Here is a 27207-nt window from a genome sequence, read left to right as displayed (position 1 = left end):
GAGGCCTCCAGCCCCAACCCCCCCAACCCTGTCGCCCAAATCAGACACCACCAGTCCTGCTGCTGTCCACTTGCTTTATTTCTCACCGTTTACAAAAGTTAAACAGGAGGACATATGCGGGCTGCGGAAGGGGGTGCGCAGGGCTCCTCCCTACGGGGGCAGAGGAGGGGAAGGGGATTGGGGTTGCACGAGGTAGGCGCCCAGGGAGAGTCCTGGGGCCCTTGGAGGGGAAGAAATGGTCCTGTCCCCCAATTCTGCCTGCTTTATTTTGAAGGTCCCAGACCGCAAGCCAGTTCCCTTGGAGCTGCTGAAGCTGCGGCCGCGGTTTGGGGCAGGGCCGCCACCCCCGGTGTCAGGACCCCGGCTTCTCGGATCCGGATCCGCTGCTGCTGCCGCCAGCTCCGGGCAGCCGCTGGGCAGGTGTGGGGGGCCGACCTCAGACCCCTGCCCGAGGAAGCCCCTCAGCGGATGAGCGGCGCCGAGCGGTCATTGGTGACGGTGGGACGCAGCTTCACGGTGGCAAAGGGGTTCGTGCCCCTGGGAACAGAGAGGTCGGGGTGAAAGGGGCCCAGGTCCTGAGCTGGCTCTGGGTCCAGGGGAAGCGGCTGGGCCCCTGAGTCAGTGCCCACCCCTCCCTCCTGCCCCCACTGGCCACCTCCACGCACCCCTGCCTCGTCCCCCCCCACAGCCCTCCTCTGAGCCCGACTCCTGCTGCAGGACTCACCGGGGGAAGAGCTCTGGAGGGTGCTGTTCCCAGGACATTAGCTTCTGCGGTGGGGGGTGGAGGAAGGGCCAGGTTAGGGGCAAAAGGGGCAGGCGAGCCCCTGCCTCTGCCACTCCCCGTTCCAGGGAGGCAGAGGACAAGACCAGAGGCCCCTGCATGCCCAGGCTTCTGGGAAATAAGGCCCCGGTGTTCTGAAGACCGGAATTCTGTGGGCTTCACATTTGAGAAGCCTCTGGGCCACAGTGCCACCCGCCGGGCTCCGGCTGCTCTCCCTGCACCCCACTCCTCACCCCGGTCCTGCCCAGTCTGCCCCAGCCCCAGCTCTGACCCAGGATCCTGGTCTTGCCTATCCTGGGAGGTGGGAAGGACAGGCCTTGTCCAGGGCCCCCAGCAGGACAACGGGAGCTCCAGTCCCTGAGAGGAATGCTTTCGCCCTCCCCAGACTCAGAAGTCCATCCCACTCCTCCCCTGCAGATGGGCAAACTGAGGCTGGGGTGGGACGGCCCCTGGCAGCCCGCCAGTGGCCAGGCAGGGAGGGTTACCTGGTCTCCAGTCTCCCGGCCCACTGCATGAGCCCAGGGCTGGAGACAGGCGTGTGGGGGCTCACCTTGACGTCACTGGCCACCCCCGGGCTGCCCATGCTGCTTCGGCGGCTGTCAGGCAAGGGTGTAGGTGCGGGGCTGGGGGCGCAGCTTGGGACGCGGCTCGGCGTTCGGGAGCGGGCCTGGCCGTCCCAGTACTCCAAGGGGGCTGCCGAGTTGCCCGGCCGGTCCAGGAGGTCATCAAGGCTGTGGCTGCCCCGGAGCGGGTAGGATCTGAGTCCAGAGGAGGGAGGCACGGGAAGGGGGTCAGGCGTCAGGCCCCTACTGCACCCCACCCCATCTGCTGGGCTCCTGGGCGTCCTACAGCCTCCTCCCTTGTACCTGGGCCAAAGGAGGCCATATGGGCTTGAAGGCAGCCCCAAGAGGAGGCAGAGGGAGGGATGCAATGACTTTCTCATGTGCGTGGGGGGGGGGGTCCCCTTCCTCCAGGGACCAAAGGAGGCTGGGCCCACGCAGGACTGCAACTCACAGATGTCCCCTTGGAGAGTGGGGCCACCCTCCACCAAAGTCCCCACCCTGGCCCACTTCTGACCACCCAGGTACCTGGAAGGTAGCTCATTCATAGGGCTCATCGGGTTCATGGGGGTCACTGGGCTCAAGGGGTTCATGGGGCTCACAGGCGCCTCCTCCAAAGGCTTCACATAGGCCTCAGGGAACCAGCCGCTCCTGCGGGGTGCGGGCAGAGGGTCGCCTGAGCAAACGGCCCAACAACAGTGGTCAAATCCCACCCCTGAGAGCAATCCCTGAGCAGTGCTGGGTGCTAGGCCTCGCTCCGCGGGCTTTGCCCAGACTAACTCATTTAATCCCTCAAGGAGATCTTTCTCGACATTCAAGTCCAGCCAGCCAGCCTCACGTCCTGCCAGGGGCGGGGTCGCCTTAGGAGGCACTGAAGTCCAAGGAGGAAAGCAATGTGTCCAAGGACATGTGGTGACCCGCTTCATTCCCTCCTCACTGAGCACCCACCACGCAAGGGCCCAGAAACAGTTCCTACTCCTCAGAGGCTTCCGGCCTGGCAGACGGACGGACAGACAGACCTGCAAATGCATGACGACAAGGGTGACTGGGAAGGGGACAGGGTGGGGGCTGAGGACCACAGGCAAATGTACGAGCCCAGAGGAAGGGGCACCTGAGCCCAAGATGCCTCACTACCAACCCAGGGCCCTGCTCTGCTCCGCTGCTTCCGTCCACCCTAGGACTCTGGTTCCCGGGACCCCAGGGATCCCCACTCTTGGAGTCTTTGCCTGGCTGGAGGCTCATTACTGCACCTCGAGAGCAGCTGGGGCTGGGGCAGAGGCACTTCGATCAGTGTTCCTCAGCTTTTTCAGAGCCCCGGGACCCCTCAGGTTCTTGCAGAACACTTGGGAAAGTGTTCTCCAAAAAGTCACCTTAGACCCCCAAACCCAATCAACAGCATTCTCCCCTAAAGGTACCTGGAAGCAATTTCCACTCGAACTGGCAGAATAAAACCATTTCCTTACGATTTACCTGTGCTTTCACTATAAAGTGCTTTCACTATACACCTGCCATCTCCTTCCCCACCACCTCCTTCCCTGCCATCTTCTCCTCTGCACGGAGAGAACAGCCGTGTCCCGGGCACATGGTCCGAGAGCACCTCTAGATGGTTTTACACTCCGGCCCCCAGGAAGTCCGCTACATGCCTGTTGGGGGGACTTTCAGGGCAGCCGGCTGCCTTCGTGGGCCCACAGAGCAGGGCTTTCCACCCCTGGTGTTTGCAGCCATCTCTACCCGGCAGCCCATCCTTCCACATCAGGCCAACTGTCGCCTGCCATCCATCCCTCTAGCCATGCGTCACCCCGTCCCGCATCACCCATCCACGATCCCCATGGGCAGCCACCCACCTGCCACCAGTCCCTCACCCATCCCTCAGCTCTTGCCCAGCTGGCTGACCCCTGCCAACTCATTCATGTCCTTTCCAGCCACCCCCAGCCTGTGCACCCACATCCATGCATCCTCCCGGCCCCAACCACTCAGTGCACCCCGCCTGCCGACCCGCATCCACCTACCCCCACGACCACTTCCTGGTCCTCCTTCCACCTGCGCACCATGCACTGACCCACGCCCCCGTATCCACCCTCCACCCACCACCATCCACGGATTCACAGCGCCCTCCACCTGCCCACTGCCCCACACCACACCCCTCCACCCTCTGCCGGTCCACAGTCCACTGACCCACACCACCACCCGTGCGAGCACCCTCGCACCTGACTCTCCCTCTAAGCCCTCATCCATCCCTTCGCCCCTGTAGCATGAGTGGGAGTGGCCACCACGCAGTCTCCTGCCCATAAGCCCTGTGGGGGTCACTGCCTGGCTCCAACAAGCTCCCACCTCCCCCTTTTGCTTTGGCAGAAAGAGGGATCCTTGCACACCCCCTTTTGTGGCTGCCGACCCCTGCCCTCCGCCAGCCTTGCAGTGACCACAAAGTACTTCCCCACCTCGCGCCTCGACTCCCGGGGTCAAAACCAACCCCAGTTTGCAACCTTACAGATCCCTGCACGTGACTGCAGCTCAGCCTGCGAGGTCCCCGCACGGCCTCTGCGCCTGGCCAGGGCGGGGGGGGGGGGGCGCCTCCAGGTCCACCCCCTCCATCAGAGTTCCGCTGACTCTCAGGCTACAGGGGGTCAGCTGCTCTTCCCTCTGTGTGGGGCACAAGCAGTCCCCGAGCACCCACCGCGGGGTTCCCGCAGTGTTCGCACCAGGGAGAGAGCCTTCCCGTTCCTCCCAAGGGCCACCGCCCTGTCCTCTTCCAACCCCGTGGGCTGGATGAGGACACCGACGGGGGACGGGGGGGGCAGGGGAGAATTGTCTGAGCCCCGGGAATGGAAGTGGGGGGCCGGGGGCACAAGTCTCCATCAGGGCGCGAGCCCAGGCCTCCGGGTTCCCTACAGGCCCCCCCGCGCCCCAGCTCCCACTCACGCGGAAGAGCCCTCCAGCTTGCCGTAGAGCCAGCCGTTCCGGGCCTCGGACACGAGCACCTCCACGACGTCTCCGGCAGAGAAGCGCAGCAGCGTGTGGTTGGCGCCCTCCGAGTGGGAGACGAGGGCGCGGGCTCTGCGGGCGCCCCCGCCGCCGCTCCCGCCGCCCGGGCGATCGCCGAAGGAGTTGGAGCGCGAGCGCTCGGTGCCGCTGGCGTAGAGCGAGGCTGCCAGGGCGGGAGAGCGCAGCGCGCGTGGGTGGGCAGTTCGCCCTCGCGTCTGCCCTCGAGCCCGCCTGCTGCAGCGCCGCCTCAGTGCCGCTTCCCGGGCCCCCGGGTCCCCGGCCCTCCCTCCGCGCTCCAGGGGGCCGGGGCCACTCACAGGCGGATGGCGTCCGGGGCAGCGACCGGCGGTCTGGCTCCAGCTGCGACGCGGACCTCGCCTCGGCGGGCTCGGGGCCGTAGGAGCCGGAGCCGTGCCGGCTGCGGGGGGAGCCGAACTCCGCCAGGGCCCTCTGGGGCTGCGAGGGGAGACGGGCAGGGCAGGGTGGGGCGGGGAGGGGGGCGCAGCGGCGCCCTAGCCCAGCCCCCATCCCCAGTCCCAGACGTCGGCGTAGGGGTTCTCGGGCCTGCGGCCCCGCCACCACGGGGGCGCCCAGGCAGCGCCGGGGCGGAAGGGCGGGCCCGGGGGCGCCGCGTAGACCGGGAGCCTGGGGGGCGGGAGGCTCCAGGCGGAGGGGCGCAGGCCCCAGGGCGCTGCGGAGGGTGCGGGGGCCGGCGGGGGCGCGAACGGCGGCGGGGGCGCCCAGGGCCTCACCATGTCCAGGCGGGTGGGTGTCAGGCGGCCCGAGGGGTAGGGCGGCCCCAGCACGGGGCCCAGCAGGCCTGGGGAGTGGGCGCGCGACGGGCTGCGGCTGGCCTCCGACTGCTCCTTCCACAGCAGCACGCGGTTCTGGAGCACGCCCCGGGCCTGGCCGCGGGGGGGGGGGACACAGGCGTCAGCCAGATCCGAGCAGCCCCCAGTCCTGGGGCCTCCAAAGCGGCACCCTAGACCTGGGAACTTGGGCCCCACAAGAGGAGGATGACCCGATTTTCTAGCCGGAAGGAGCCAGAGACCTCTGCCATGTCACTTTGGACTCGGCCACCGTCTAACCTTATCCCTCTTTTGTTGCAGGCCCCTCAGTTTTCCTTGAGGTGCTTCTCCTGCCCCTTCTCTCAGTCTGTGTGCTTTGGCCGGGCTCTGCCACGGCCCACTACGGCGGTAGGGGTAGACCCCGGCCTGGCCTCTCAGGTTGCTCCACCCTACCGGCCCCAGTGATGGGCTCAGGGATGGCACTTCCCCAGAAACTCTGACCAAAGAACCCAATCCTAGGACTTACCCTGGAACAATCTGTAGAAATATATTCTTTCACCTCATGGGCTTTGCTAAATAGAGAAAGTGAAGCCAACACAGGAAACTACAACTAAGGGAAAATTTCTGAAGATGTGTGCTCCTTGATCCAGCTATTCCTGAAATCCTTGAACTTCATAGTAACTAAAGTGATAAATACTTTTTCTATGTAAGCCAGTTTGAGTCCTTTCCTAAAAAAAGCCTTTCAAATACAGTATTTCCTGCCTATTCCTTTTAGTCTACATAAGCATTCCTAGTGTCCCCAGTACATGGGCATCTGACTCTGTTTGAATACTTTCAAGGACCAGAAACTCAGCCGTTGATGACATAGTCCATAACCACTTGGGGGTGGGAGGGCTTTAAATGTCGGACCTGCTGTGTGCATGAAACGTGTTTTTAATTTTCTGTATTTTATGATGTTTTGACATCTTGGGCCTTTGCCAATCCTGCAGGGATTGCCCCTCCCAGGGCTAGAAAATTCCTAGAGATAGTAAGCAAGTTGTCCCTGCGATGGCACCTTTCCATGATTCCTCCCTTCAGTTTGGCCCAGCTGCTGAAAACCTCACGGGGATCCCAGGCAGTGAAACAGAAATGACTCACGTCATAGGAGCAACTAGGCCCTTTGGTCACTAGGTGGACAGCCCGTCTGTTGCCTTGCATAACTAAGTAGCAGAACAGCAAAAAGCCCAAACTCCAAAGGTCTTCGTGTGCTTGCTGCAGAAGCAGTGCGCAAAGCAAGGACACTGGGTTCTGTATACCATATTTTTAACAGGGTTTTTGCCCAGTTTGAGAACATTCAGTGGAAAGCACCTGCCAGGGTCCTAGGGGGTTCTGAGAATAAAGGCCAGAGTACCAAGCCCCAGTCTGGGCAGCACTCCACTTTTCTGGCTTCCCTCAGCTCTGCCTCCAGGCAGTTTCGCCTGTGGTTGGGAAGAAACACCGTGCAGGCTTTCAAAACCATAAGGAGACCGTGGGAGAAGTTTTAAAAACATTTATGGAGCAGAAGAGTCATTCCAATATGCTGTAGACCCCATAGACTGGAAAAGACTGATACATTTGACTAAATAAAAATAATTTTTTTAAACATGGCAAAACCTACAAGAAGCAACTCAAATGACAAATGACAAATGGAAAATACTTGCAACTCATCACCAAGAAAGGGCTAATTTCAGTAACATATAAAGAGCTCTGAGAAATGAATAAGAATAAAGGAGGAAAAGAGGCTGACACGTCCTAGTAAAGGACATCCAATGGCTTGGAACCATGAAAAGATCTGTCTCGCTTATTAAGACAAGTATAACATAAAACCACGCGGAGATACCAGCTTTACCTTGCTGATTAGCAAACATCGAAAAGTTTGCTCTCACACTGTTGTCAAGAAGAAGGGAATCTCCAGCATGGCTGGCAGAAGGGTAGACTGGGACAACCAATGCGTATATCCTTGGGCTCGCCAATTGCATTCCCAGGAATTTATCCTGGAGATAGACTTGCACGAGTGCGATAAACAGAGACGCTGAGGGCGAGGTGGGCGGGGGGGCATGTTACTGGTCGGACGCGGACTCAGCTGGGATTGGGTACACGAGGCGCGTAAGCGTGACCCCTTGCTGTGCCCAGCCCTCCTCGTTCTTTAAATCTTGTTCCAGATCTTGTGCATTCTGTTTCTAGATACAGTCGCAGGTAAATATTTATGCTTGACTATCTGAGGATTGCGGGCCCTAAAGCCCAGCGGGGTCACTCAACACGATATGTGTTCCCCCCCATCCCTAGGGGAAGTCTGGCTCATTCAATCCAGGGCCCCCTCCTTGAGGGGCAATCACTCAGCAGGAGGCAGCCAGTGGAGGGGTCAGCTCTCCCCTTAACCGTTGGAAGGGAACGGTTCAGGACATGGGCAGAAAGGAGCTTTCTGCCAAAGAAGGTACCTCAACGGCCAGTAAGTACCAGGAAAGGCATTCACGAGCATTGCTACCCGTCAGGAAACGCGCCCCAAAGCCATAGGGAGATACCACTTTCCATCCACTCGCATGGCTCGAGTCAAGATGACAGACAAGAACAGGTGTTGGCAAGGATGCGGAGACATTGCGAAGCTCGTACGCGGCTGGCGGGACTGCGACATGGTGCGGCCACTTCGGAAAACAGTCTGGAAGTTCCTTAAACAGCTGAACAGAGTTACCCTATTCTCAGCAAGTCCGCTCCCGTACAGCCGGGAAGAATGAACATATATACATCCACACGGAAACTTCGATATCTATCCACAGCAGCATTAGTCGTATCAGCCGCAAATAAACCGATGAATGGATAAATGAAATGTGGTGTCTCCAGACCACAGACCGGTATTTGGCAGTAGCAGGGCACGAAGGATGGATGTGTGCCCCAGCGATGAGGGATCTTACCTGCACATGCTTCATGAGAGAAGCCCGTCACAAAGGACCACATTTTGTTTGATTCCGTTTATATGGAATGTGCAGAGGAAGCACATCTCTAGAGACAGGATGTAGATCGTGGTGGCCTAGACCGGAGTGGGGGGTTGTGGTGGGGTGGGGGAGGGGTGGGGAATGACCATCAAGGGCTGCTGGGGTTTTTCGGGGTAATGCAAACGTTCTAAACTTGATTGTGGCGACCGGTGCACGACTCTGTGAATATCCGAGGCTCCACTGAACTGTGCACTTTAAATGGATGAATTGCATCTCGATGCAACTATTTCAAAAATGAACAAGCAGTTCATCTCCAGAGCGGCACTCTGTGGGGGAGGGGAGGGGCAGGAGGAGAAGGCGGAGCCCTGAGCCGAGGGCTGGCTGGGGGGAGGGGGGCAGAGGAAGGATGTCAGCCGGAGCCAGGATCAGGTACTGGGTCCAGCCAGGTCTCCCACCTAGGCTCAGCACCAGAGGGTCCCCGGGTTCAGAGACTTGGGAAGGGGCTTGGCTGAGGCGGGGAGGCAGGAGTCTGCTGGGGGCTGTGGGAGGCAGCTGACTGCAAGCAGACAGAGGTCCCGAAGGATAGCTTTTGGCTGCAGCTTTGGAGGGGAGAGAGTAGGGGCGGGAGAACCTGACTCCACTGGGTCCCTCATAGGACATTCCACCACTGCATCAACCTTGCGAGATGGTGACTATTTCCCTCTTTTGCCAGATAAGAAAATGAGACCCAGAGAAGTGAGATCACTTGCTGGGTTTGCAGCCAGGATGCAGTGGCTGGGAAACAGACGAGAATACAAAGAAAGACAAATGGCAACTAAACAAGAGTGCAAAGACGTAGAAAGTACCGGGCAGAGCGACGAGGCTGGGGGAGGCGGGGAGAAGCCGTGTTGACGGCATATCAGGGAAGAGATGGGTCCGCGGCCCGCTCTGTCTCAGATAGGACACAGAGCCAGGGCCTGACATGCCATCTGGACTCAAAACATATTTATTAAATACACGAATGAAGGAACAGATGACATTGGAAAAACGCAGGGACAAGGTCATCGGTTTTGAGGGAATGGTGGAAAATGCTATCCCAGGGTCCTTGGCCCCTCCATCTGCAGATGCCACCAGTCCCCCTCTAGAGGGGTCAACAGCCAGGACAGGCCAGGCAGGCAAGGCCACATGCCAGGTGGGTAACTGGGAGGCTTTGGGCCCTGCTGGACCTTGACAGAAGGCAGCAGGACAGAACCTGGGCCAACACTGGGCTGGCAGGGGCCTGAGGACCCACAACCGAGAGGCTGGGAAGAAGGGCTCAGGCAGTGCTGCCCACAGAGACACTTGGGGAGGTCAGTGTCAAGTGTCTCTTCTGACTGTGGCCTGGGAGGGGCTGCTGGCTCTCTTGAGTCCCAGGACTCCATAGGCTTGGGCTGAAGCTAGCCCATAGGGTAGCTCCTTGTAATTTAGAGACAGGTGTTCTCTCTGGATGGACAGAGTCTGGTGGGCATATATTTGGTGAGAGGATGGCCTCTTTATAAAAAGAGAGAGATGTTCCTCTCTCCAGGAAAACACAGTCTGCACCAGTGTGTTCAGCTTGAAGAGTGGAACACAGGCCCTGCTCTCAACCAGGTTCCCTTGTGCAGTGTTCATTCCGCACAACCTTCCCTGGCAGCCGTGTCTGCAGTGGTTCTCTGGATGAGCAGACTAAATTAATCCCTATCCCTGAGGCCGAGGTGAGAGCCCATGCTTGCAACAGGAAGGCCTGGGTTAGAAGGGGGTCCCACTGGGGTAGAGATTTCTCCACTCCCCCAGTCCTCCCACGTTTGCCAGTACCACTGCCTGAGGCCTTGCAGTTCAACTCAACCCTGAGTGGGAATAGGAGCATGAGGAGGCAAAGGAAAGAAACAAGGCATCTGAGAGGACCCAGCAGTGAGAGAGGAGAACCCAGCAGACCACCCAGGAGGCTGAGAGAAGGGGGTGACAAGCTCGACAAGATCTTGATAGGAGCATTTGCTGCATACCGAAGCCCTTCTAACCCAGACAAAGCACGATTTGAAGACCGAAGATTGAACAGATGAACTAGAAGACAGGACAGTCCTGGTGGGAACACACTCAGGCCTGACAGGTCAAGGGGGGGGAGAATATCTCAAACTACAGAACAAGGACAAGTGAACAGACTTGGCGAGGGACGAGGTCATAGATGTGGAGTTCTGGAAGGAGAAGAAGGAATGATGGTGGAGAGATAATAGTTAAAGAAACGGAAGAGCCAACAGCTCCACTGACCTGAAGAAAGACCTGAGCCCAGCAGGCACCCATCTAGGGGTGCCCGGACAAATGCCTGGGTCCCAAGGACACCAAGAATATCTCCAAGCATCCAGAGAGAGCCACTTACTTAAGAGGGAAAGAAGACAGACCAGCACCTGACCTCGCATCCACAACACAGAGCACCAGAAAACAGGGGAACATCCTCTTGGAGCCCAGGAGAAAAAGCCTACAGCCCTGGAATCCTTCAACCAGCCGACAGGCTGCTCAGCACCCAGGGTCAAAGTGAGACTTTTGCACGTACGCATGGATTCAGGTGGCACATCTGCAGAAAACATTCAATTAATCCAGACAGAAAACTCAAGACAGCGGGAAATGAAAAGGAGTGAAAACAGCGGTATCAGCGTATCTATCTGATCATGTGTGTAGTGAAATACCAGTGCAAGTGACTGTGCACCGGGCATCGGGAATATACATGATCTAAGTGAAGTTTCTCGAAATAGAAGGATCATAGTGCAAAGAAATGACTCGTGAGAGTCTAGAACTATAAGTCCTGAAGTTTTTTGGCAAAACCAAGAGCTTGGGGTCGGGGAGGATAAGGGGAGGAGTAAGGCCACGTTTTAGAGTGCCAACGAAGCAGGGAAATCCTTCTCCAGGCCTCATCTTAAGGGTGGGGGGCTGCAATGGACAGAGTATGTCGAGGGGGCTGTGTTATCAGTATATTTTGGAAAACATAAGAGATGAATCTATGTTATCATGAGGGTCACAAAGTGAGGTCGTCATGAAGAGAGATGAAAAGAACAGTAGGATTTGCAAATTAACAAAGAGGAAAGGGGAATCTATAGTAACACAAGCAAAGTGGCACAAGCAAGCATGGGCGGAAAAGAGGAAACGACCAAGTAAAATAAAACAGGTATGTTAGTTGTTGGGTTACCTGCGAATGAACTGAATTCCTCTATTTGAAGACATAAGCTGTCAGACTGGTTAAAAGTCAAAACTGAGCTGTATGTTAGGGACAGAAAACACACTTAAAGAGATAAAAGGGGTGCCTGGCTGGCTCAGTCAGAAGAGTGTGTGACTCTTGATCTCAGGATCATGAGTTCAAACCCCATCTTGGGTGTAGAGATTACTTAAATAAATAAAACTTTAAAACAAAGAGTTCACAGAAGAGAAAGGAGGATAATTTCAATCTCAAGCCAAAGTGAAATGAAAAGCATCAGGCTCGATTGTAAGATATTAAATACATAAATGGTAACAGTTACAGAGAAGGTATAATAGTCGTAAACCCAACAGCACTAAACAACATGGCAGTTAAATATAGAAAGCAAAATCCACTAGAAAGCCAAAGAGATTGGTCTAGCAGACGGAACAGAGCAAGAGCGCAGAGGATTTAAACAGTATGATAAAAGTAATAGGCAATAGCTAAATAAACCTACGAATTGATGAATTTGCAAATGGTGAGTCTATGCAAGCAGGAATGAAGGAAATAAATGGTTCATACGTGAGTGAATAAAGGCATGAATTAGTGAATGAATGTGAGAATAGACGAAATCATGAAGGAATAACCGAATGAATATCTGAAGATACAAATAAACAACCAAAGAAATAGATGGGGAGAGTAAGCAGTAAATATGTACAGAGAAGAAGGATAGAAGGGAATGGGCGAAGGGAGGGAAATCCCCGTGGGCAGCCAGCTCACAGAGACCACAGACCCTAGGAAGGCTCCGTTGGCTGTCCCCCCGGCCCCCGCTCACCCGGCCAAAAAACTGCAGGAAGGTGTTGGAAAGCAGCAGGTGCTTCTCGGCCAGGAAACGATAGCGCCTCTTCTCTTCTAGTTCAGCTGCCCGCTGACTCTCAGACACGAAGGCCTGCATCTGCGCGTGTAGCCGGTTCACACTCTCCTGTGGGAGAAGCGGGTTCTGGCTGGGGGCGGCGAGTGGACGCCTCATCCCACCCTCCACAAGTACCAGCGGTCTGAAGCCTCCTGTCCTTCCTGAATCAGCCGTCTCCTCCAGGAGGCCCTCCCTGAGCACCCAGCTCATCCGAGCGCCCGGGCCCACCTCTCATGGGCGTCCTCACCCTCCTGAGTCTGGGCTCTGTGTCGGCCCAGCCCGGGCCCATCTCACACGCAGGGCTGATGTCTGAGCCATCCCTCTGCCCCCAGCCCCAGGCCCGGGGCCAAGCACGGAGAGGGGCCCGGGGAGGGTGGTTTAAGGAAACGTGAATGCATTGATTAATAAGTCCCTACTTGGGAGGGTAGATTCTGATGAGGAGAGATAAGAGCTTAGTAAGGGAGCTGGAAGAGGAGAGAGGAAAGGAAATAGAAGTCGGGGAGACCAAGGCCGGGGATGGGGCCCTGAGCTTGGGAGGACGGCTGGCCCTAGCCAGGGGCAGGAGGGAGCGGAGGATGGCGGGGCTGCTGGGGAATTACACCTTGGCTACCGCAGTCAGGAGCACCACGGCTGATGGCCTTGGGTTTTCTCCGAGAAGTAGAAGGCGGGAAGCCTGGGGAGCCTGGGGAGGGCGGGGCAGCGACCGCGCAAGGATGGTGCTGAGGTGGGCCCGAGGGCCGGGGCTGCTGTGCCCACCCACGGGGCCGGCTGCCCTCCCTCGCTACACCCACCACAGAGCATGGGGCAGGCGGCCCTCCTGGAGCTAAGCTGGAGCTGGGTGGGGGAGCTCAGGAGGGTGTCAGGGGGTCCCCCCAGAGCCTGGTTTTGCCCCCAGCTCTTGCACCTTCATCTCCCGCACATTCTTGTCCCTCTTGCGTTCCATGCGCCACAGCTCAGACATGCACTTCTCCAGGTTGGCGGCTCGGTGACGGTACTCCATCTCATAGTGCTGGCGGCTGTCCTTGGGGAGGGCGGAGAGAGGAAGGAGACCCCCATGTCAAAGAGCTCAAGACTCCGGGTCCATGGGTCAGAGCACTGGACAGGGCCCCGGGGCGCTCAGCTGGGAACGTGGAGAGCCTGGGGCCAGTCGATGCCCAGCGCAGGCCTCGGTGTGCTCATCCATTAAACGGGGAGAGGCCGTCTTGCCTGTGATGGGCTGGGGGGCCAAGGTGGGCGGCCACACTTACTTTGATGAACTGCATGTCCAGCTTGGTGTTCTTCTCCATGTGCTGTAGTAGATCTCCATGGAATGTCTGCACCTGTGTGGAGTGCAGGGTGGGGGTGATCGGGGTGACCCTAATCATTCCCAGGCCCAGCATCCCTGGCACCGCCCAGTCCAATACGGCCCACCGCATTCCGAACACCCAGGCACCTGCCCAGACCCCGGAGAAAATGGTCCTGATACAAGCACCGGGTTGGAGGGAAGATTAAATGGTTCCATATGCAAACAGGTAGGGCGGTGGCTGGCGGGCCACACCCCCTGCATACATGTATCAGTGTCTTCTGGTTCTTAGTCCCAGTCTGTGCTTTGCTGATGCCATTCCCTCTGCCTGGAATTTCCTACCAGACTTCAAATACCAGCTTCCCTACCCCCTCTACCGGGGAGTCTCCCCAGCTGAATCCGTTGTTTTCCCATTCTGTTTCTGGAATGTATATCCATTCATTTGTTTATTTTTCGTCCCTCTGGCCATAGGACAGAATTTCTTGCTGGGCCCCTGATCATAGGCGCTCTGTAGGAGCAGTGGGCCGCTGTGGGCATGAACCTTGTCTGACCATCTCTGTGTCCCCAGCACCATGGGCAGGGCCTGACCCAGTGACAGTGCTCACAGCTGTTGAGGCCTTAGCTGAGGGGCGGCTAGTTTCCACGACAGGCGAGACGGAGGTGGCCGAGCACCTGGGTGACCAGGAGGCCGGGGAAGGCTACTGGGCTCAGACCCCGAAGAGCGACATCCTAGTAATTCTGGTTCTGCCTCCAATTTGCTCTAGAACATTGGACAAGTTGCTGCCCCTCTCTGGGCCTCAGTTTCCCCCTCTGTACCAGGAAGGTCTTGGCCAGATGCTCTTGAAGGTCCAGCCTTGTAAGCCCAAAGAGCTTTGATTCTGGGAGCCCTGGTGCTCACCAGGCACCTTCCCCCTGGACGCCCCATCAGCGTTTCCTGGGTCACTGTGTGCTGTGGGGACACCAGCTCTAAACCCTTCAGCTGCGCGCTCTGCCCTTGGGTTCACAGGGAGCAGAGAGGAGCGTCCCCCATCCTGCAGTCACTGCCGCCTCAGGGGACCTCTGTGCTCAGCCTCCTTTGTCTACACCCCCTTTCCCCTCAGCAGCACCTGCTCAAGAACCTCCGTGGGTGCTGCCAGGCATGCTGCCACGGGGTCTCCATGCTGTGCTGGGGGAGCTCTGTCCCTTGGGGTAGGGCGTTGCCCGGAAGAAGAATGCTGGTCATCTTCTTCCAGTATTCAGGGAAAACCAGCCAATTATAAAAGTTACAAATTTAATGTTTTTCTCCCGTAATTGTTTCTGGAAGCCTGGTAACTGCTGGTCTATAGGGGAGTTTGAGTGTGGCCCTCTCAGCACTGGCCATGCCTTGAACCCTGAGTTGTGGCTGCTGGGATGTGTGTGTGTGTGTGTGTGTGTGTGTGTAGAGGGGTCAGTGTTATGAACGGTGCCAAGACCACATATCTGCCCTTGTCTACTGGATCCAGGAAGTGAGCCTTCCCAACGTGCACCTGCCAGACCTCCCCCCAGGGGCGCCTCACTCGCCCCTCCCCCGGCCCTGTGTCCCCCTGAAAAGACAGTCCAAGGTTCCTGCTTGAACACCAAACGTGTGTTCTTGAAAATCCCCGTATCCTGCAAAATCACCCAAAATAAACAACAGGGCTTAGGGGAGATACAGGGTTGGAGCCGACCCGCAAAAGCCAGGCAACTTTGTAACCGGAGCACTCATAAAGATGTTGAGTGGTACCTGGGGACGAACTTGAGCCACACGGAAAGCTACGGAAAATATCTAAAACGCACAAAACCCACAGAACGGACATGCCAGCTCCGCCAGCAGAGCTGGTGTGCTGAGACAGTGCAGGGGGACGTGGGGCTGTCACGAAGTTGGGCAAGGGGGGTGGTGCAGCCTGCCCCCAGCTGGGAGCCCTGGGCGGCTAGGAGCGGTCTCCCCAGGGAGGCCTGGGTGCAGGAGCTCTTTTAAAATGTTTTAAAGATACAGATGAAAGGGCTCTTGCTGTCAGCGCCGCAGACAAGCTGGGGGCTTTCCCCTTCCTCCTAATTCTGTTTGCCCTCTCTTACTCTCGCCTAGGAGACATAGCTTATGAACGAGCCACCTTCCATGTATCAGCCGTCACTCTCCTGCTTCCAATCGGGTATGAACTGAGTCACCCCGTGGATATGTGTGTGAGAACGGGACCTCTGGATCGTAATTCTTCTTCTTGCCACGGCTTGGCTCTGATCACCAATTAGATGGGGGCCCAGGCACCATGGGGTTAATGGAAAGTCTTCATTAAGCTCCGGAGGAAATCAATCTATTAAGGGGTTGATAACTGATGTGAACTTTGAGCTCTTGCTATGGGGGAACCATAGGACTATCTATTAACAGGTGGCTTGGGAAACACGGAAGTCACCAACCCCAGGCAGACTGAGGAATTCCCAGTAGGTCAGAACGCGGCCCTCCCCCATGTCCCCTCTCCCAGCATATACTTCATTAGCGGGTCCTGTGAGCCCTTCAGTACAGAAGCTGAGAGCAGGCCCATTGTGGAAAACACGCACTGTAAGTTCTATGTATTGAGTTATTCCAGTAACACGCAAGAAATCCTTTTGTCTCCTATACAGGCACTACCCCCCCTCCCGCCCCGGAAGAATTGTCCCTGTAGGCTAACCCCATTCCTGTCTTCCAGTATGCTCTTGAACACCCTCCAGTCAGACTGTGCCCCACCACGCCAGTAAGAAAATTCTTGTTGAAATCACTGCACTTCCCATCACAAAGCCAGCTCTCCAGATTCATCTGACGCATCATATGGTCATCATTCAGCACATTTGACCATTCCCTCTCCCTGAAACACCTTCTTCCCTTGGCTTCCAGCCTACCACCCTCTCCTGGTTTTCCTTGCACTCCCCCTTACCCCCGCGCATCGTTGCTGCCTCTTCTCTGTCATTTGCTGATTCTCCCTCACCTCCTCATCCCCCAGGGCCTCTTCCTTTCCCTTCCTACATCCACTCGCTCCATGAGCTCATCTGTCCATATGCTCAGGACTCCCAGACAAACAACCCACCCTAAACCTTGACCCCAAACTCTAGCCTCATACATACAACTGAGGTCTACATCTCCATCTGGTTTTCTAATAAGTGCCTCAAACTTACCATGTCTAAAACCAAGTCCCTGATCTCTCCCCTCCACCTGAACTGCTCCACACTCAGTATTTCCCACCTCAACTAATGGCAACTACACCTTTCCAGTTGATCAGGACAAAGCCTTGGAGTTAGTGTGACTCTCCCTCTTCTTTTGCAACTGACATCCACGCCATCAAAAAATCTTATTGGCTTTACATTCAGTCTGATTTCTTCTCAACACTACCACTGTTCAGACTTTCCCAAGCCATTTCAACCCTCCCCTAGATTACTGCCTCTAAACTGGTCTTCCTATTTCTGCTTTTGTCCTCTGCTACTCATATTTTATTCTTAGTACAGGAGCCAGAGTGATCCTACTAAAATATACGTCAAACAATGAACAACTGGAGGATGAAATTTTTAAAATCCAATTATAATAGCTAAAAAAGCCAAGTACCTAGGAACAAATCTATCAAAAGATGTGCAAGACTAGTACCCTGAAAATGATGAGGTGTTGCTATGAGAAATGGATAAATGGAAAGGTATACCATGTTCATGGATCAGAAGACTCAATACTGTTAAAATGACCATGAATTTATAATTTTTTTAAAAGTAGGCTCCACTCCCACTGTGGGGCTTGAACTCAGGACCCTAAGATTGAGAGTTGCATCCTCTACTGACTGAGCCAGCCAGGTGCCCCCATGATAGCCATTAATTTATAGGTTAATGCAATCCCTGTCAAAATTCCAGCAGGTTTTCTTAAGGAATTGACAAGCTGATTCTAAATATGGAAATGCAAAGGATCTTGAATGTGCAAAATAATTTTGAGAAAGAAGAACAAAATTCTTAGACTATTTAATTTTTTTAAAGATTTTATTTATTTATTTGTCAGAGAGAGAGAGAGACAGCACACAAGCAGGAGGAGCAGCAGGCAGAGGAAGAAACAGGCTCCCTGCCGAGCAAGGAGCCTGATGTAGGACTTGAACCCAGGACCCTGGGATCATGACCTGAGCCAAAGCAGATGCTCAACTGACTGAGCCACCCAGGCGCCCCTAGACTATTTGATTTTAAGACTCACTATAAAGCAACAGCAATTAATACAGTTGTGGTATTGGTGTAAGGATAGACAAATATATCAATAGAAAAGGGTAGAGAGCTCAGAAATAGACCCACACATATACAACAAATCAAATTTTGACAAAGACACCAAGTCAGTTCAATGGGGAAAGCAAAGTCTTTTTGAAATGGTGCTGGAACAACTGAAAGTCTATACAGGGGGAAAGAACCCCCGATTCTATCTCACTTCATACACAAAAGCAAATTTAAGATAGATCATAGAAATAAATACAAAGTCCAGAACATAAAGTTTCCACAAGAAACCTTAGAGTGTCTTTGCAGTGGCGGTAGGCAAAGATTTCTTAAATAGGATACAAACACAGACAGCTGTTTAAAATTGTCAAATTAGCAGAGGCAGGTGTTTGCTGTTGCCATAGCATCAGTCCCATGAATTGTAAGGCAGTTTACTGAGTTTAAACAGATTCTGCCTTTTGTAAAATGAAAACAATTAAATAGCCAAATTCCTAAAAATGTAAATGTTCTGCTCATCAAAGACACTATTTAGAAAATGAATAGACGGGGCGCCTGGGTGGCACAGCGGTTAGGCGTCTGCCTTCGGCTCAGGGCGTGATCCCGGCGTTGTGGGATTGAGCCCCACATCAGGCTCCTCCGCTATGAGCCTGCTTCTTCCTCTCCCACTCCCCCTGCTTGTGTTCCCTCTCTCGCTGGCTGTCTCTCTCTCTGTCAAATAAATAAATAAAATCTTTAAAAAAAAAAAGAAAAAAAGAAAATGAATAGACAAGCAATAGGTTGGAAAAAAAAACATGCATCATGCATATATCTGAGAAGGGACTCATATCTTGACTATATAAAGAACTCCTATGAGTCAACAAGTATAACCCAATAAATAGGCAAAGTGCTAAACAAACACCTCATGATAGAATATATGCAAATGTCCAGTAAGCCCATTAAAAGTCTCTAGTCATTGGCATACGCGAAATGAAACCGCAGTGAGGTACCGCTCCATACCTTCTCGAATGGCTAAAATAACAACGATGGACAACATCGAAGGTTGGCAAGCATGTCGAGCAGCAGCAGATTTCACACATTGCTAGCGGGGGTGCGGCTAGCACGGTGGCTTTGGAGAGCTCTTTGGCGGTTTCATGTAAAGCCAAATATATGTCACCCTGTGACCCACAAATTCCACTCCCAGGTATTTACCCAAGAGGAATGAAAACATACAGCCACAGAAGACTTGTGCGAGAATGTTCACAGCAGCCCTAGTCATAGTACCCCAAACTGGAAACAACCCAAATGACCATCAGCAGAAAAAGAGATAAACAAGCTGTGGTAGACTCCTTCAGCGGAATGGTAAGCAAACAGGACGACGCGTCGATCCCCACGACGGTGCGAAGCCACCTTACGGACATCATACCGGGTGAACAAGGCGGGTCGCAGAGGAACACGTAGGTACAAGTCCCATCATATGAAGTCCTAGAACAGGCAAAATGAATCTCCAGAGACAGAAATCAGGGAGTGGGTTGCCAAAGAGGGGGAATACTTATTTTAATGAAAAGAAACAAAGAAACAAGAGTGAATGTTAATGGTGACAGTGTTTTAAGGAAGAGGGTGACAAAAATGTTCCAACATTAGATAGTGGGGATGGGTTCAAAGCTCTGTGACTACCTTAAAAACTTCTAAATTGTATACTTTAAAGGGGTGAATTTCAAGCTGATATTACATATTTAATATCTAATATATACTATATATAAGAATATATTTTTCTATATTATTGTATGTATAGATACATCCATGATAGGACTTCTTTTTTTTTTTTTTTTAAGATTTTATTTATTTGACAGAGACAGCCGGCGAGAGAGGGAACACAAGCAGGGGGAGTGGGAAAGGAAGAAGCAGGCTCCTAGCGGAGGAGCCTGATGTGGGGCTCGATCCCAGAACGCTGGGATCACGCCCTGAGCTGAAGACAGACGCTTAATGACTGCGCCACCCAGGCGCCCCCATGATAGAACTTCTATTATGGGCTCCATTCTTGGTCCAGGTATTAAATCATAACATCTGGAAGTATGTGGGGGGAAGAAATGAAGAAAAAAGTAAAAATAGCCAAGAGGAAGGACAGATGTTAGAGATAAGCTGTGGAGATCTAACATACAGATAACAGGAGTCCCTGAAGAAGAAATGCAAAGACAGAGAACAAAAACATTCTAAAAACTGTGATTTAAGACAACGTTCCTGAAATTAAAAAAAAAAAAATGATTCAGAACTACTTATTGCAAAAATACCCCATGTGACTGGGAATATTGACCCAGACTGATCAACACCAAGACTGTCTAGAAAAATTACTGGACTGAAGAAAAGGAAAAAAAAGGAAAAATCTTTTGGGCACCTAGACTGAGAAAGCAAATGATTTATGATGGGAAAAAAATCGATCATCAGACTTTTCAACAGCAGCGATCAGCGTTCTGTGTCTGAAGACGTCTGGGATGACCGAATGCTTTCATTCTCTGTATCCTCGAGAATCAGGATTCTTTTTTTTTTTTTAAAGATTTTATTTATTTATTTGACAGAGAGAGAGACGGCCAGCAAGAGAGGGAACACAAGCAGGGGGAGCGGGAGAGGAAGAGGCAGGCTCCTAGCAGAGGAGCCCGATGTGGGGCTCGATCCCAGAACGCCGGGATCACGCCCTGAGCCGAAGGCAGACGCTTACCGACTGAGCCACCCAGGTGCCCCCCCAAGAGAATCAGGATTCTTGAGGAGGACCAGGAACAAAGGAGATGCTGTGGAACCCCTGAGAGGCTGAGCAAAGCAAGACAGCTAGAAAGCTGTCAAAACTAGTAGGGTTGTGCCCAGGAGACTCAGGAGCCAGACTGAGGAAGTTTCTATTGGCCAAAGAGGGGACATTTTCAACTTGGCTAAAGACAAGAAAATTGCGAAGGACTGAAATACATCAGATGTGTTTAAATCTACAAATACGGCTGATACTAAAGACTGCTACAGTAATGGTGTGAGGAAAACAATACAGCTCATGGGTCACCTTCAGAGGATGACAGGGAGCGTGTTCATGAGCTTAAAAGTTAATAAATAAGTAAAGGGAGTGAATAAACCTTGATCCTGCTTTTCCCACCCGAACGTGCCTCTGGTAACAAGGTAGGTAAGGAGAAGCGTCTCCGTATAGAAATATCCCAGCTCATGGGTAAGAGCATCACAAGAGCCGGTTAACTCCCAAGGTGGGAGTGGATCGGGACACACAGAGCCTCCACGGCTGTTCATATCACATGCTACAGACGTGCCGTGGCTCCCGACGGAAGAACCCAGTGCCCTCTGTGGTCTTGCCAGAGGGATAGAACCTGGGTCTGATCAAGCCCCGGCATCCAGAGGACAGAGGGAGAAGCTGAACTATGCCAGGAATGTGAGGTCAGCAATTTCCAGATTGTAGGAAAACCAGTCATAGGGCCCCAGGGCCTTCAACAGACAAGTCGTAAGGGCGCGAAAGGGATGGAGGGGATCCAGGGGACTGAGAAACTTGAAGGCAGATTTGAAAGAAAAGAGACAGAGCACAACCAGACCGTAATTTAGGGACGTACGCCCGAGTGATCAGCTACAAGGAGGGCAAGAAGTGTCGGATCCGTGGTCACTTTCGGAGGGAGGAGGGGAGGGAGGGGCTGTGATTTTGACAGGGGGCGCAGGGAGGGGTCCCCGAGAGGCTGGCATAGCTCTTGTCCTGGATGGTAGTTTGCCTTAAAATGATTCCTTAAGCTCTAATTTGCTCAGTGAGATTTCCCTGTCTGTGTTTTCGTTCACAATAACAAAAGCAGATCCTGTCACCCTTTGGCTTTGCGCACTCAGAATGGCCAGGGCTCGGGCAAGGCCACACGACAGGGCTCTTGTGATGGCCGATCATCTCCTTCACACGCGCCTCTGCTAGCCTTTCGGGTCTGTTGCCTCCGCCCAGAATGCCCTTCCCGCACGCATTTCCCTGGCTAACACCCTGGCCTCCTCCAGGCCTCTCTCAGGGTCCCCTTCCTAGGGCTGTTTTCCTGGAATATCTGATAAAAATTAAGCCCTCCCGCACTGGCTATGTGCCTTCCCTGCTCTATTTGCCTCCGGAACACATTTTGCGTCTAACCTGTTGCGTATGTGCTCCCTCGTTAGTCTTGGGTTTTGTCTGGCCCCTCTCTTGGGGAAGGCCAGGGTTTTCTCTGCGCTTGCAACAGTGCCCGGCACCCAGCTGAAGAGAGCTGTTGAATGAATGAGCCCACGGGGGAGACAGTGTCTGCTGTGCTGCATCTGGTATGGTCCTGGCCGACGGCCCTGCCCAGTTGTCACAGCCAAGACACCGGTGCCCAGAGAGGGCAGCTCTCCTTACAGAGAGGGCCTGGAGGACACTCGTCCTCATCCAGCCCAGGGGGGCCATGAGTGACACAGAGAGCCATCAAAGCCCAGGATGGGAAGTCACAGGCCGCCAGCACAAGCAGTGCTCCTGGCTCCTTTCCTGAACCCCAGGACGAACACAGCTGAGCCCTAAGCCTGCAAGTGTCCCAGAGAAGGGCCCCGGCCCAGGGCTTTATCCTGGGCTGGTGGATGCATGTTTTCTGCTCCTGCAATTGCTCCCCATTTTGACAGGACAACCAAACTGCTATTTTCTGGTGTCCCCCAAAGCGCACACTGACTTCCAAGGGTTCCCCCCACACACATTTGAGAGCCACATGCTGTCACAATGAGCTGACATTTCCTCCCAAGTTTTCCAAGACCCGTCACCATGAGGCCCTCTCCTACTCCGCCCCAGCTCCCCATCCTTGGCCCACTTCTGCCCACTGCGCCCCCTGGGAACGCCCTCTCGTCTCCTCTCCATGTGGCCAGCCCCCACTCTCTTTTCAAAGCTTGCTCTTTCCATCCAGAGTCAGTGAAGCCCTGCTCTGTGCCGGGCCCCACCCCGGCCCTTGCAGGGCTCCCAGTCTCGGCAGGGATAGCCAGGCCAGTAGATCCTGCTGCCCGTAATCACCACGGAAATGCATGGAGGGCACCTAGTTTATCCTTAGGGATTCACCTGGTCCTCACCAGGGTCCTGCCGGTAGTTATGATCGTCTTCAATGTACAGACAGGCAGGCCAAAGTACAGAGAGGCTTGTTCAAGGTCACAGGCCAGCGGCAGGTGGCGCCGGGCTTTGAACCCAGGTGCTCTGGCAGCAGAGCTCGCTTTCTTCACCACCACGTGCTAAGAGGGCATAGATGCATCCGCTGGAGTTCAGAAGGAGAAGTAATGAGCTTGCCCAGGGGTCAAGGGAGGCCTGGTAAGGTGCTGGCCAGCGAGGCCGGGGATGCCACTGGGCTGGGAGAACAGCCCAAGAGGTAGGAACACCAGGCCGTGTCTGCAGAGGGCAGCTGTTCGCGGTGCTGGGTTGTGACTGGGGGGCGCCACAGGGAGGCTGCTGGGTCAGCAGGGCCTGGGATCCCTCACTGGGAAGACTGGGTTTAGTTCTGTGGGGTTTTCTCATGGCTGTATCAAGGCCAGGTGGCTGGCAGCTCCCTGGGAGCATGGAGGGAGGGGCCGGGGAGCCAGAGAGGCGCAGGGCCTGGCCGCGTGCACCTGAGCAGCGGTCCTGTCTCGCCCTAGCTCCTCCACTCGCTGTGGAACTGCGGGCAAGGGACTCGGGTTCCTGGTCTGTAGAATGGAGACCGAAGCGGCGGCTGCCTCCCAGGGTTGCTGGAGGCTTGGACAAGCTCTGGCAGGTGCACACGCCCCGCATGGCTGGGCCTGGGAGGTGCCCGGAAGGCCTGCGCTTGTGTGTCACTAAGGGCCACAGGGAGCCCTCCCTGAGAAAGGCCGTGGTAGGTGGGGCCCTCATCTTCCTTGGAACGCAGCCCACTCTCCTGAGTGACGTCTCAGGCCCACACGGCGCGATACTCACCACCACCTCCAGGTCAGAGTTCAAGTGCCGCTGCGTGTCCGACATCTGCACCAGGATCTCTCCTGGAGGCACAGAGAAAGGTGGCGTCAGTGGCGCAGCCCGCCCCACCCGCCCTCCTCCTGCTAGAAGCTGTCACAGGGGCTGCCTGAGACGGGATTTGGGGACCAAAGTCCAAGGATTTCCCAGATGGCTCTGGGAGGATGGCAGTGCCTATCCCAGCCCTCGAACAGCCCGGCAGGGAGTGGCGGGGAGGGGCTTGGGCTCCGGAGCAGGAGTCTGGGTTCTGGACTCACCCTGGGCTGCAAGGCCTGTGGCGTGAGGGGATTTCCAGGAAGGGTCGGAACATGAAAGGAACCCTCTCTGGGACGCCAGGATGGTGGGCCAGGCAGACCCCGGGCCTGAGGGACAGCACCAGGGAGACAGAGGGGCCTCGGCAGCACGAGGCGAGCCCTCCAGGCCCAAGAAAGAGTATATAGTGGAAGGGGGAGCGCCTCACCGAGAATCTGCGAGGTGGAGCTCTGCAGGGCCTGCTCCCCGATCTTTTGGATGGCGTTGAAGTACACCTCAGCCGCCTCAGACAGAGCTGCGTGGGGACAGGGGATGGGTGTAGCCCCAGCCCCCTCCTCCATCCGCCCCCCCCCCAGGGGATCCCTCCTGTCAGGAGAGGGTGCATGGAGGGGACACTGTGGGATCTGGCAGAGGCGTCCGGGGAGGGGGGGGTTCCTGGGTGGTGTGTGTGAACGCGGGGTATTGGCCAGAGGAAGTGGGTGTGGAGCAGGGTCCAGGGCAGCTGCACCCCGCACGGGGACTCGGCGTGTATCTGTCGTGGGCGGGGGTGCAGGCGTCTGTGTGCACCCATGGGAGGGTGTGGGCACGTGTGGCGTGATGCGAGGGGTAGGGGCATGGGCTGGGGGTGGGCTGGGGGAGCTGGTGTGGGAGGAGAGCAGGTTTTGACTCCAAAGTCCTAAAAGGCAGGGAGGGCTTGTGTGGCCCTCAACTCCGGGTGTGTCCCTGGCTTGTCCTTGGCCCAGAGCCTTGCAAGCCCTGGTGAAGTGATTAGCCTTGGTGGAGCGGGTGTTGTTGGAAAACGGGGGAGGGGTAGCTCTTTGCACGGCACCGTGGGGGGAGGTTTGGCTGTCGGTGTGTGGGTGGGGGCACTGGGCAGAGTGAGGACACACAGCCGTGGCACAGAGCCCGGCTTGCCGAGGTGGGCCTGGGTATCGCAGTGGGCTCATGGGGTAGCATCCGGGTGACACATACTAAGTGTGTGCAGTAGGGGCCGTGGAGGCCGTCAGGACCAGGCGCTGCGTCTCTGGGGGCATCCGGGGGCATCTAGGAAGCGGGCAGAGGAGGGTGTGCGGGTGTGCGGGTGTGCGGGTGTGCGGGTGAGGGTGCTGGTGGGAGTGTGGACGGGCGAGCCCGAGTGGAGTGTCTGGTGTGGGGTGCAGACGATGCGGGGGTGCAGGTGACTGTGTGGAGGGACAGGTGCGTGGGCACGGTGGGGGCTGGGGGCCTGGGGGGCCGGGCACTTACCATGGAAGGCCCGGAGGTAGTTGTTCCCGAGGTACACCAGGTTCTCCAGGGCGGGGTTAAATTGCTCCATGATGCTCTGGGGCCCGAGGCCAAAGGGAGGGAGGATGAAGATTGGGAGAGGGAGAGGAAGAAAGGGACGCCCCCGCCCCCAGCCCCAGAGAGGAGCCTGACTCTAGGGAAACCCGCCTAGAAGTGTGGAGTCACCCCAAATCCTGACGCTGTGGCAGGGCCCTCGAGGTCATCTCCCCGAATCCCTGTTCCACACTGGCTCCCGCTCACACACCTGCCCTGGCAGGAGCTTGCTCCCAAGACAATGCACCTGGAAGCTTCTCCTCCTCCCACTGGGAGGAAGCTTGTGGTCTGTTGCAGCCCCCCGCTGGGGGTGGCTCAACCCTGCACTGGGTCCAGGCCTTGCCGGGCTGGACGCACGGGTGTCTGACAGTCACCTCAGGGCCAAGGGCACATCTTGACTTCCTCAAAGAAGAGCCCCTTGGGAGCAAGGCTGTGGCTGGGTCACGGACCACCTCAGGCCACGGCCAGCTGGAGAGTACCCTTGGGGTACAGAGGGCCTGGGGCATGGACTTAGACTTGGGTCTTGGGTCCCAGAGGCAGAAGTCTCTCTGGGACGTTCAGAGACCTTGAACAAGCTGTTTTACTGTGCTGGCCTTGGCTTTCTCATCATTTGGGGTGATTATTTTCTATCCTACAGGCAGGTTGTTGTGGGGCTTACATATGAAAGGGTCCTGCACATAGTAGGTGCTCAATAAAAGTCTATGAGGACAGTGGCAATCCATCTGGAGTGAAGTAGAAAACTTGAGTGAGGGGCTCAGAAAAGAAAGAGACAGGAAGACAGAGACAGACAGAGAGGGACTCCCCAGTCTTGGGCAGGTGGCTCTTTGGGCCCCTGCCTCGCTCCCACCTCTAGCCACCCTGGGCCCCGTCCTGCCTTTGTCTAGCATCTAGGAGTGCTGTCTCAGCGGGCCTGTCGCTCACTGGGTGACTGCGGACAAACCCCTTCCCTGGGAGCCTCAGGTTGGGGCGGGGATGGCTAACTATCCCCCAGGATCCCCACCCTGTGCCCACAACCCAGCCTGGCTCTGGGCCTTCCTTCCCAGAACACGCTATAGTCATGCTCACCCTCTGTCCTCCAGACCCAGCCCGACCTTCGAGCCCTGAGAAAGGGCGCTCGGGCCTGGGGCCTGGGCCACACGTCTGCTCACCTTGTAGATGGCCATGGTGGACCGATAGAACTGGTCCATCTCGGGGGCCATGGGGTGGGCTGCAAGCCGGCTGCTGGGCGGGAGGCTGGAGGTGCTGGCGGGGCTGGGAGCACGGAGGGTCGGTCCCCTCCAGAGCCCACAGCTCGGGAGCGAGCAAAGAAAGCTGCAGAATGAGATCTGGAGACAGAGGGCCTGCTGGTGGTGGTGGCCGGGGAGGAGGTGGCAGCTTAATTATTCACCAGCCAGTGATGTCAGAATGCGATCTGGGGCGTAACCAGACCCGGTAGAAGGCATCCTGTGACGCGGGCAGGTTCGTGTGACCTGCCTTCAATTATTTACCCCTCTGAGCTGTGGGCCTGTGGGCACGCGTGGACAGGCCACTGTCTTAGGTCCCCTCCTCCTCCAGGTCGAGCCTCCCCCAGGCCAGCAGGAACGCCTGGCTCTGGTGTGTGTGTGTGTGTGTGGGACCCCTGCCCTCCCATCTGCCCACATTGGGCATGGCCCAAGTTATAGGGCCATAGCTGTCGGGGGCCCTGCCCCGAGACCCTCCCTGACTGACCCAGCCCTGGAGGCCAAATGTACCACCGGGTGTCCCGGCTCTCTGGCCGCTTCTCTGCCCCAAGCCCCCCCCCCCCCCGCACCTCGAGGGCTGAGGCTCCCACATCTGCCGCTGCCTGCCCACCTCCTCTCATGCTGGCAGCACGAACCCTGGAGCCGCACAGACCTGGGACAAACCTGGGCCCTGCTCGCCGGCTGTGTGAGGGGGTCCAAGGCCCCTGCCCACTCTGGGTCTCATCCCCTGCCCCAGCAAATGGGGCTCACCCTCGCCTCCCACCGTGGGCAAGTTGGCTTAGCTGCCGCCACTGAACATCACCGGCCTGATTGGGGGAGCCCTGGAGAAGAAAAGTGGTGCCCTCCCCCGCTCCCCGCCATCGGGAGAGTCAGGAAAC

At 55.9% G+C, this 27207-nt stretch overlaps 1 protein-coding gene across 1 annotated transcript; it reads right to left on the bottom strand.

The window, feature by feature from the left end:
• Positions 1-60: 60 nt before the first annotated feature.
• On the bottom strand, positions 61-27137 carry BAIAP2L2 (BAR/IMD domain containing adaptor protein 2 like 2). Its single transcript, XM_045779805.2, has 14 exons — positions 26258-27137; positions 25038-25113; positions 24001-24087; positions 23505-23566; positions 13380-13451; positions 13037-13153; positions 12055-12201; positions 5076-5228; positions 4641-4779; positions 4261-4486; positions 1870-1992; positions 1332-1539; positions 725-768; positions 61-537 (listed from the first exon to the last, which is right to left on the bottom strand). The coding sequence occupies exons 1-14, from the start codon at positions 26306-26308 to the stop codon at positions 462-464; spliced, it is 1581 nt and encodes a 526-aa protein (XP_045635761.2). The 5' UTR covers positions 26309-27137; the 3' UTR covers positions 61-461.
• Between the last annotated feature and the right edge of the window lie 70 nt (positions 27138-27207).

This window comes from Ursus americanus, chromosome 17, assembly GCF_024610735.1.
Source record: "Ursus americanus isolate L20-20 chromosome 17, mUrsAme1.1.p, whole genome shotgun sequence".
In the NCBI taxonomy this organism is placed as follows: Eukaryota; Metazoa; Chordata; class Mammalia; order Carnivora; family Ursidae; genus Ursus; species Ursus americanus.
The sequence above is the reverse complement of the archived record's forward strand: the minus strand, read 5'-3'. Positions and strand labels throughout refer to the sequence as shown.